At 27.2% G+C, this 12252-nt stretch overlaps 1 protein-coding gene across 1 annotated transcript; it reads right to left on the bottom strand.

Annotated features, from left to right (window-relative positions):
- Window positions 1-4553: 4553 nt before the first annotated feature.
- LOC114176515 (purple acid phosphatase 8-like) lies at window positions 4554-11894 on the bottom strand. Its single transcript, XM_028061578.2, has 7 exons — window positions 11698-11894; window positions 6742-6898; window positions 6528-6635; window positions 6311-6438; window positions 6010-6138; window positions 5025-5092; window positions 4554-4943 (listed from the first exon to the last, which is right to left on the bottom strand). The coding sequence occupies exons 1-7, from the start codon at window positions 11863-11865 to the stop codon at window positions 4730-4732; spliced, it is 972 nt and encodes a 323-aa protein (XP_027917379.2). The 5' UTR covers window positions 11866-11894; the 3' UTR covers window positions 4554-4729.
- Window positions 11895-12252: the final 358 nt, after the last annotated feature.

The raw sequence follows: 12252 nt of genomic DNA, 5'->3' as shown, positions 1-12252 counted from the left end.
AATAATAAATAATGTCCAAATAACATTTTTAATTACAAAGACCTAATAAAAATATATTATTTATATTCTAGTTTCAAGCATTCTACTTGTTTCTTTAACATAATCTACATAATTTTTTTCGGGATTTGACATGAATTTAGTTTTTTATGACCTACAAACATAAGCGTTGAAAAAATTAAAATTTAAAGTAATCTAAACGCAGCTCAATATATATTGAGATTTGATTCTCGTAAAAGAAGTATTTTATTCGTAATATGCTTGCAGATCGATCTTCTTTTGAAATCAAATATAGACCTATATAAAATATTAAACATCACCAAATTTAAATGGCTATTAACAAGTTTTGCAACTCCGCAATCCAATGCAAATAATTATAAATAAATATAATTTGCCAATAGACTAATTACCTAAGATGTTTACGGTTAACTAGGTAAAAGTCCAACATGATGTAGAAAAACCTAAATTTAACTTAACATAAAAAAGTGCATTTCTACGTCAAACTTGTTCTTATCGGGATCTCGCAAGTTGACCTTTGAAGAATCCTTATGCTCTTGAGTGTTTGAACACTAGGAAAGATTCATCTGCAAAAAAGTTTCTGACGCTCAAATTACTAAGAGAGTTTGGATCTTTAGAGTAAAAGAGAATGTATGAGAGAGAGTGTGTATTCCTTAGCGAATACTAGATGTGTTTATATAGGACCTTTTGACCTTGGATCCATGTGGTAAAACAGATAATGTAATATCAAGCAATATCAGTAAAATAATGACTTACCTCAAATAAGCAATAACAATAATAATAATAATGTGACATTGTACCCGATATACCAAATATCCTGTAAATGTTTGGTATTAAGGAATATCAAGACGTAATCAAACAATCGAGATTTGTCATAATTATTGTTAATATGTGAATATTTGTCCAAATAGACGTATCTTAGAATATTTTGTAGTCTTTCTGGTGATGAGGCTAATTTAGCCTTATTGGGTCACATTACTTAACATCATCTATTAGGCTGGGTAGGTACATAAGCCCTTTAGTCTCGAGAGTTTGATTGGCATGCAAGGTGTGCTTATTACGCCGTTGATTGAACTCTTGGTCAAGTTGTGGCTGACTTTTACGATGTTGCAAGTGGATGGGTCATTTGGCCGGATTATATGTGGTCGTTTTTTACCTTACAAGTGGATTGGCGGTAAGACTCAAGAAAAATAATTATATTTTCAAGGTGGTAATTGGACTTGAGGAGTATTATTTAAATTAATAAATAAATAACTATATTAAAGTGAAGTGTAACATAGTTGGTTAGAGCCTTAGCTAAGGGTTAGTGGTCATGGGTCTAATTCCTTACGTGTGCATTTGGAGTGTTTATATTTTAAATGTTGTTTTTACAATTAATTTGGAAGTGATTACATTATATTTTATAATTATTTGTATGTTATTTTGCATGTTTTATTGTGTGGATATTATTGTAATGTTTGTTGTGCATATGGTTGACAAGAAAAATTGGATAATTGATATGGTTTGGAGTGTTGGCTTGGAACTTATAGGTGGTGAGTTTGAACCTTGGCTAGAGCAAAAGGCATAAATTTTGGTTTTTTTTTTTCTTTGGTATTTTTGTGGTGCTCTTAGGAAGGTGAAAAGTTGGAGTTGTCTTAGGGGGAAGGGTAAAAGGTTAGTCTAAATAATTTTTTTAAGGGATCCACTCACTTATTTTTTTAACATTGGTTTAAGGGAAAACAAAAGCATTATTTTTCCAAGTTAAAATTTTGGTCAGTGGGGAGAGGGAGGCAATGTGAGTTTAGTGAGAAAGAAAGAGCAAAAGTTTTGGATAGGGCAAGAAGAGCAAAGACAAAGTAGTCTTGTTGCAGGAATTCCAAGTAAGCAGTGCTAAATCTTTTTCTTGTTATTACTTGATTGTGTGCAAAACAATGGTTGTAAATTGATTTATGGGATGGTGAAGCGTGTTTTATTGATGGCTTTAATATGATGTCTAAGCTCTTACAGAGGAATCAATGTTGAAATGTACAATTGGGGTTAAGTTGTTATATAAGGGGAGCTTACTCTTCTAATTATTATTATGTGTTTATGTATGGAGATTGTGTGCTTTTGCGATATGGAAATGTAAAGGGGAGCTATCTTTTTACTCATAATGATTAAAGGTGGGATTGTAAGATGTGTTTTGATGTTCACAATATTATTTTGGGATATCTACTTTTGTTCTATAAATGAATGTATGGAAGAATGAGGACATGATGTTGGTGGCGTGTTTTGCTTGGGTTAGGGGTACTTTGCATTGTATTTTATTGTTGTTCCATGATAAATTTTAAGGACTGACAATGCAAGAGAAATTTAAAATTTTATGGTTCGATGAATTATTTTGTATTCATTGGAAAATTATGAAATTCTTTTATTATTCAAATTGTAAGAATAAATATGGAACATTTTCATTAAATGAATATGTTATAACCATCTAACATTAAGCTTTTATCGATCTCTTCTAACTTTTATATTAAACGTATTAAACAAAATATTTAATTACATTTAACATGTTAAAATAGAGAAAAAAACATTTTTTTCATTCATAAGGCTATAGAAATATTTAAAACTTTTTTTTTTAAATACGCTTAACATATGGATACATATAATGACGAATCATTATGATGGTCGAGGAGAGTGGTCTTGGCTCTCCTAAATTGATATACTTAATATATATATATATATATATATATATATATATATTAAAATATTTGTTAAAATTTTAATATATTTTATATATTTGGTATTGTAACTAATTTTATATATTTATACAAATATTTCGACACCTTCAAACCATTGGAGAGATTGCTTATTTGGATCTTAGACTTATGGATTTTGTGTGACTATTGTAATTTGATCTAATTAAAGTCACAATGCACTTCATTTTATGGTTGCAATTTCAATTCTAAATGAATGAAATGATATTCTTGATTGTTGGAGTTCTTGAAAAGCATCTCTGAATGCAGGTTTCAAGATTCGATGGAGGTTCTGAAATGTGCTTGGAAACAAATGTTTCATGCCAAAATTTGCACGCAATTGCGTGGCCCATGCAATGCTAACACCAATGATTAAGTTTCAATAGTTTGCGTTGGCTTAACCCACACAACACTCACTCAAATGCGTTAAATTCGCTATTTAAATATTTTATTATTTGAATCTTTTGTGGGCTTGGCCATGCATACACAATTAGTATTATTTTTTATGCCTTTTTGTTGGCTTAGCCCAAGCAAATCTCATGAGTCTTTCATGGGCTTGGCCCATTCATAGAAAATTATTATTATAATTTTTTTCCTTTTTCGTTGGTTAAGATGATGATAAGTAAGCCGCAAATGTTTGTCTCCTTTTAGCAAACACAAACAAGCTTTGCATTTGTGTAATTGGCGTGGACCACCTTACCGTTGCTGGACCAACGCTATCTTCCTCTTATCATGGGTTTTGACCTTGTGTCGTCCATTATTTTATATTAAAGACTTTTGTTTAAAGTAAGTTTTTCCACTTACTTTGGATATGAGTTTGTATTGCTTGAATTTTCCTTTTACATTCAAGCATAATTCATTTATGTAAAATGACTCTCGTTCTCATATTTTCAACAAAGTATTTCTCTTCCAACTTTCTCTTGTGTTTTATAAAACACTCACCTAGTATATTTTCCACCATTACCTTCTCTCCGTCATTTCACCCTTGGCGAGTTTTGCTTCTCTTAACCCTTTATTTCATCATCTTGAAAAAGAAACACACAATTATCCAAAATTATCACCAATGGAAATCTTATTGTACAATTTTCTGATCAATACCTCCCAAATTTCTAAATTTTCTTGACTTCTCGAGTTTCTCAATTTCTTGAGGTTCTTGACTTTTCGAGGTTCTCTAGATTCTCAAGGTTCATTAATCTCAGTGCCTTTCAAAATTGCTACTTTCAAGTTGGCTTTTGTAATCTTCATGCCTACCTTGAGAGGAGTGATAAGGATATCTTTGATATCTTAGATATCTTATTTTAGTTTGGTGTTATGATTTTATTTTCTGTTAGGTTTTCTACTATGATTTTCTTAGGCTTTTTATTGTGACTTTTTGTTATGATTTTGTGTTACTTGAATTTTCCCTCTATATTCAAGCATAATTCACTTCCGTAAAATAACTATCATTCTTATACTTTCAATAAAGTATTTCTTTTTAAACTTTGTCTTACTTGTTTTATCAAACACTTACATATTTCTTCTAATAATACTATATTAAAAAGAGAATTTTATAAGTCTAATTTAATTTTACAAAATTGGTTCAATAAGACATAACTTATATGTGAAATTTTCGATACGAATACACTTTCTCACATTCAGGATGTGGTATATAAGGGGTGAGGATATTGAGAGTTAAAATATTAACCAATAAAAGATTAATATTAATATACTCTTAAAAGTAATTATTTTAAAAACTTGTTACTGTATAAAAATGTAAAAGGAGAAAAGATTGAGTTCTCTTTATATTTTTTGACACTCGTACTCATCTAACATATACCTAAGATCTCGTAGAACATTATCTCTTTAATTATCTTAACAACAAAAGTGGGAAACAGGACGTTAAACAAATATTATGGAACAGATTTTAGTGAATTGCATAGTGTGAAATATGAAGCCAAACCAGATGAACAATGATATTGGACTTATTTTCTTGTTTGATAATGAAGTGGGTTTGAAGTTGTTCACCAAGGTCGGTGAAGCTGTTTGGAGGTGTTCCATTTGTGTAGAACATGGCCGAAGACATCATAGAATACAATGTGAATTTCAGTTTGAGTGATCTGAAGAGACATGAATCCTTGACCATCGTAGTACAACTTCATTTCTTCTGCCTTCCACCACTTCACAACTCCTCTCCATGCCTTAGACCCTCCACCGCTAGTCAAAAATTGTATTCCACTGAAATTCATCTATATATATTCAATATATATACTTCAAATTAATCTTAACTACACACAGTGTGAATACAAATTAACAAACCTGTCAATGTTGCTTATGTGCTGTAGGCAGTGATCGTGTCCGTTTATGTAAAGATCAACGTTGTTAGCCTGAAAAGCAGTAGACACATAATACTTCGTTGAAGCTAGAATTACCATCGGACAAGTTTTTTTTAATGAAAATTTGACCATCAAATATTTGTCGAAAAATTTTATCAAGGATTAAGAAAATTTTTAGTTGATATCATATATATATATATATATATATATATATATATATATAGATGTCAATTTGATCCATGGCACTCCAAACTTACTTTTAAATAAGTCTCCTTTTATAAAAGGTCACCAAATAAGTGAATAAAACTAAATATTCTAACCTCATAAGTCCCATCTTAAAGTGGTTAGGATCAAAGACAAAGTGGATTTGACTTCGTTAGAAGATTTCATTTAACTTATAAATACAATACCTTCAACCTAGATCAAAGGTCGAGTCAAGTCATTATGGTCGAAGGTCGATATGAATCGATTCTGACCGAAGAATGGAATGAGTCAATCACGACAGAACATCGAGACAAATCAGTCGAAGTCAAAGGTTAAGACGAGTCAATCTAAACGAAATTCAAGCTAAGTCGACATAAGTCAAAGGTCGAGCCAAATTAACAAAATTGAACGTCTAATTTAGTTGTTTGAGTTTAAAGTTACTTTAAGTTCTCTTGAACTAAAAGTAGATAAACTGAATCCAAAGACTTGAGCAAAATAAGGTCGCATCAAAGATAGAATTGAGTCGACCTAATTCGAATGTAACTTCTTCTATTTAGACCAACTCACATAAGTTTAGTCATGAGTTTTTGTTATGTTATTTTTATGAACTTTTTATGCCTCGTCCCATGTGTGATAGACAAGCTTGGAAGACAGCAACAAATTGAGAACTCTAGATATATCCGCTATTAATTATTGAGGAGCATATATCCGTTATGAATAGTATCGTGATTATTATATTTAAAATATAAAAATAGGAAATTTACCTGAAGAATTGGGAGAAGCTGCTCTACGAGTTCATCTGTGTCACCATGTTGGCCGGCACTTCTAATTGTGTGGTGACCCACCACAATTTTCCACTTTGCATTTGATTCTTGTAAAGCCAAATCCACCTCCTATTTAAGTTCAGTATACACTCGTTAACCAATTAACATGGAAAATCTAATAGTACAATTTATATATATATATATATATTTTTTGCTTATCAATTAACTAATAATATAAAAAATATATTTGGGTTTTGTATTTCTTTTTCCAAGATTCGTTTTGATTGAGTGGGTTTAAAACCTTGAGGAGGTTGGAAATATATTTTTTGCGAGGCAATATGCCTCTCCAATCATAAACATGGTCCCCAGGTTCTGTGAAGTACTTGTCCACAAACGGAGTCGTATCTACGAAGAAAAACTCTGCAACTTCTGAAACAACCAATGCCACAAACCACCTCAATATTTTACGCATGAATAATTAAACCATTTGAAATTAAGTGAAAGAAGTTTGATATCACCTGCATTCACAATAAAAGATCTCAGGCAAATCCATCTCTTGTCATGATTTGTGAGGACAGGACTCAGCTGTGCCTCAACATCCCCTCTATAGTCATGGTTGCCCAAAACTACAATGAGATTTAATCTAAAATCTTAATACAATAAATTTATTATTCTTATTTATATCTTCTTTATTTTTATTCAATATGAGGTAATCTTATTTTGAAGTCTTACCACTGTACCATTGGTTGTTCAAGCTAGAAGAAGTGTAGATTTTGGTGAATGAGTCGTCAAAGGCTGGATCGTCTATGCCTGTCAAGCCACTGTCATAAAAATTGTCTCCAGTGGAAATCACAAAATCGATGTTCAATTGCTGTCCAATAGCCCCCATCTATAAATAAAATAAAATAAAAAAAACTAAAATTCATCTTACTTTCCACCGTAAATAATTGAACTGAGCAAGAAGAATAAAACATGAGAAAAATCACCATTATTTGCAGTTTTGCAGATAGATAATTGATTTGAATTATTCGTCCAAACAATTCTTAAAATCATCGCTCTCATATCGGTCAAATTAGTAAAAAAAAACACCAAAGTTTAAGAAAAATTGGTGCCAAAATAATTATTTATGCATGAATTTAATAGGTATGGTGTATAAATTTACAAAATCAATCATTCAGAAACTATTCTATGTAAGATAACAATTATTAGAATTAAAAAAATGTCATATTATATATATATATATATATATATATATATATATTGCACGTATTCCTTAATTTTACCTATCATATTCTTTTATTTGTTTCTACTTATTTCTCTTTTTTTATCATATTATACATTCTATAAACGTATGACTTTTATTTCCTTTTACGATATATATATATATATATATATATATATATATATATATATATATATATATATATATATATATATATATATATATATATATATGCGCCCTATTATTCATCCTTATTATTTTTAAATTTTTATTCAAAATATTTGAAGTTAATACTAGCATAAACACAGACACTATCGCGTTTGTCTATATGCGTTTTTTAAATATGTGTAATATTACATTATTAGATGATGATATTATAATGTTATTAAGTTAATATATAAAAAATAAGTGAAATATATCAGAAAAAATGAGAGAATAATCATTGATAAATAAAGAAAAAGAAAGAAGCAAAGATAAATGATTTTATAAAATATTTGTAAAAATAACAGTCAATTTTTAAAAATTTAATAAATAATTATATTTTAAAGGATAAAATTGGTATTTTGAAATGTGGACACAAAAGAGAAAATTCTTTTTATATATTATTATAGATAAGAGTCATATATAGAGGGAAATGAATTGTTGTCATTTCATTACATATTTCGTTTTATTTATAAGAAAATTAATGTAATTTAATTTAAAATAATTTAAATCGTTTTTTTTGTCTTAATATGTTATTTCATAAATTATTATGAATTTATTTATAACATAATCTACTCAATAATAGTTTTTCTTATTCGATTAACCATTTTCTAAATGTTATCTATTGATTACATTTATTAGATCTATACTTACTTTGAAAATACATAATGCATATGTATTTACTTTTTTTAGGATAATAAAAAGTAATAAAATTTTTATTTTGTTATTACTATAATTATGAAATTAAATATAAATAATTTTTATAATTTTATTGTAAATAATTTTTATTTATTTTATAGTAATTTTATAATTAAAAAATGATAAATTTACAAATTTCAAATTGAAAAAAAGAACAGTTAAATTTAAAACAATGGTCAAATTAATAGAATCGTTATTTTAATTTAAAAAATTATTTAAAGGATAAATTTGGAAAATAAATATGGACAACAAAAGAGAATTTACATATAGATATATAAAGGGGATTTGTTTCTTTCATGTGAACTATTTGTCAAATTTTACTCTCTCAGTAACTGTGACTTTAAACTAAAATAATGATATTTCTATTTTACTCTTTAAATAATTGTTAATTTAAATTTAATTATTTTATAAATTAAAATAGTTATTTTACTATTTTATCTTTTAATAACTACTTTTCTAAATTTAAATAATATTTATATTAAAAAACTACTTTAATAAGAAATATACAAATTATTTATTTTTATAATTATTTTTAATAAAAAATATTTTATACTTTAAACACATATGTGTGAAGCACAAGTACTTCCACTAGTTTGTTAATGGGTTTTGAATCTTAAACTATCAAATGATTATGCTTCCAACATAAGTGGATATGCCTTGATATTAAGGAAAGAAATTTAGTCATAATGAAAAGCAGAAACTATTAATGCATTTATGCAATGAAATAATTGATTCTTATTGCATTTAAAGTCTTTCCTAAACCAATAGAATGTGTTAAATGAGTTGAGTAAGTTCTTTAGGCAAGTTTGATCTATAAACACATTATGATTTTCTAAAAACTAGAACAAACATTTCCTTTAAGTTTTTTTTTTTTACTCCATGAAACATCCTCCAATTCGTTTAGCATATGAAGCACGAGTGGGAGGACCAACAATACATTCAGATATAGATGTATCTATTTCAAAGGTCTATTAACCATGTTATCCAATTTTAATAAGAATTGTTTAACGAGGTTATAAAGTTAGTATAATTAATTTGAGGACCTTTGTTTTTGGGCTTAAGTTTATTCGTAAATTCAAGCAAAAAAGGTCACAAACAAAGCAATTTTGTTATACATTATTATTTTTTTCATATTATTCATTTTGTTTAATGAATGACTATGTACCTACAATATGAACTTAACTTTATTGTTTTTTTACCATAATATGGACGAAATAATATTTTATGCCTGAATCTCAAATGATTTTTCAACTTGGTTAAAATCATACGTGATTGTAATGATTATTATTCTATACTTTAATTATGCCTTTTTTTTTCAACAAAGTGTTAACTAATGGTATATATGCAATGTTGGTACTCGATCCTGTTAAATATGATTGATGATGACATGCTCTTAAGAAACTTAGAATGTGACCCTAATAGAAATGTTTGTAAATTACTTAACTATGTTTTTAAAGGATAAAATATTTTGTATCAAACTCGAAATGAATGAATGAGTACAACAAAATAATCATTTTTTTTTTAAAAGGGACAATATGATACATGAACTTGATTATTACAGAATCTGAGTAGATATAGATGTTGTAGAGCATGGATGCTGGCCAAACAAAAACCTGGTTCTATTCAAATTTTAGTGGTTTGGTTCTAACAAATAATTTTAAAGACATAAAATAATTAATTACTAAAATCATTTTATAAACTAAAAATTATTAGCATGTAAAATAATTTTTATTATAAATAAAAAATACTAGTTTAGATATTAATTTTTTTATAGCGAAAAGTAACCGATTCACAAATTAATTATAAATTTTTTATCATAATACAGACTCTTTTGAATATTAATAATCTTTAATTTATAAATTCTTATATTATTGTAGTGAGTAATTATCTTTTATTTTTATAATAAATTATTATTTAAAGATTTTCTTAAATAATATTATTTACCAACAGATTTATAGGCATAGGTTATTTTTACATTATAACAATTACTGACCGGGTGATTTTGTAGTTGACAACTACCAATGAATCTTATATTTTTCGTCATTAATGGATAATCATTTTTTCAACTAGTTTAGCCTGTTAATATTTAGTAGAAAAAGTATAATTGCCAACGAAAATTTACCATTATCTATAAATTTTAACTGTTAGTAACATTGTTTTTTTCTTATAGTATAAGCAATACATTGTTTTTTTCGCTTATAGTGTCTTATATCCTACTTCAAACTAGGTATTTTGTCCAAACAAGAGTTACTGATTATATAGTCAAACAAGAGTCAAATAATTTTATAACGAATCTTTGTGTCATATAATATCTAACAAATAACTATATATATATATATATATATATATATATATATATATATATATATATATATATATATATATATATATATATATATATATATATATATATATATATATATATATATATGATTCTCACGCATTTTTGTGGTAGGACGAAAAGATTTTATTATAATATTTTTAATGACATTATTTGAGTCATATTTTTAATCACAAAAACTTTATAGTAACTCTTTTTATAACTTCATATTTCATTATAACTTTTTTCTTACGAATTTTTTAGTATTTCACAAATATATTTCTTTAGTAATAAAGTTAAGAATATCAAGGATTTCTACTAAATGTAATGTTTAAATATAAGAATCAGGATATATATTCACTGTACGAAACATAGCCATTTAGCCTATTACCATCTAATAAATCAATCCACTTTAAACAGACTAATAAAATAATATAAACATAGATGTTTCCGTCCAAATAAGAACTAAACTTCTTGGGAACTAATAAAATATTATTCACGAGATAATACACACCTAGATGTTTCTGTCCAAATAACAACTAAACTTGGCGTGCATCGGGTTGCATAAAAAAACTATAATACGGTTTAAAATTATATATTCTCAATCAAATTTATATATATATATATATATATATATATATATATATATATATATATATATATAAATGTTAGTTGTTAGTATCATATTATTTCAAGAATTAAATTCATAACTTTTTTCACTTTTCTTTTAACATGCTAGTGAGAGAAGTTAGATTCACGATCTTTCCTTAATTTTACCACAAAGTCAAATTTAAAATTTTTTATGACATTTTAAATTTTTAAAAATTTTAAAAATATTAAATTAATACAAGAAATAAAATATAATGTATGTGATTACAAGCTGTATACCAGATAGAGGTTTTTTAATTCACTGTAATTAGTTGGCAAGGTTGCATACACCTTCAAGCAACATGATTGGACTTGTGTAAACTCCATTTTAGAAGATGAAGAAAGTTGTAATAAATGTTGTGATCGCTGATAAAGTATCACAACAACTTTTAAAAAAGAAAAATAAATAAAATAAATTGATATTTTTTGTATAGTTTTTAATAGTTTTAAATTTTAAATTTGCTTATTTTCTTCTAAAAGTTATTATTAACAAAAAAAGATGCTTTAGAGGAAAATGAGTATAGTGTTTCTGATTTTGAGCATTAAGGTTGCGACTCAATGGTATGCATTGTTTGGGGAGAAAAGGCGTTTAAATTACCTGAAACGCGACTTTGGATTGGTTGTAAGCTCCTTTTCTTCCCCAGTCTCCAATGACCAATAAGCTGAGCGACCCATCTGGTTTAGGTGCTTCTTCAAAACGCTGAAGCAGTGCCGAGGAAACAACCAAACACAGCGCTATGCTATCAATGAACACAAGCAGACCCATGGTTAGGTCAGAGAATATACGAAGGACAAAACATTCATCTCAACATTTTATATATAATATCTTCATTACGTACCTCATTTTAATGTAATATTTAAAATTAGTTACATAAAACAGAAGTAAAGATTATCGATATATTTTTTATATATATTATAAGAGGAAGTGACAGAAAGCTACCTGGATAGTATATTTTCAATTAAATCTAATTAATAGATAAATTTGTGTGAAGGCAATGTATGACATTGTACCATGTGCATGGGTCATGTATGGTCCATCATAATTTTGAAAAGACTCTGTTGGTCCATTATATAATCACAATTATTGTAGACATCAACATGAAGCATCATTACATGGAATCAATTCACTAGACGCAAATATTATTGATGTCTG

This window comes from Vigna unguiculata, chromosome 3, assembly GCF_037176805.1.
Source record: "Vigna unguiculata cultivar grain cowpea cultivar isolate G323 ecotype 2 chromosome 3, ASM3717680v1, whole genome shotgun sequence".
Classification (NCBI taxonomy): Eukaryota; Viridiplantae; Streptophyta; class Magnoliopsida; order Fabales; family Fabaceae; genus Vigna; species Vigna unguiculata.
Note: the sequence above shows the minus strand (reverse complement) of the source record. Positions and strands in the feature narration are given on the sequence as shown.

Excerpts from the sequence above, each read along its gene's own strand:
- LOC114176515 (XM_028061578.2), bottom strand. The coding sequence starts at position 11,865 with ATGGGTCTGCTTGTGTTCATTGATAGCATAGCGCTGTGTTTGGTTGTT. Across the intron at positions 6,636-6,741 it reads GAACAACCAATGGTACAGTG|TTTTGGGCAACCATGACTAT; the intron begins GTAAGACTTCAA and ends ATCTCATTGTAG. Across the intron at positions 6,139-6,310 it reads ATATTTCCAACCTCCTCAAG|GAGGTGGATTTGGCTTTACA; the intron begins GTTTTAAACCCA and ends GAACTTAAATAG.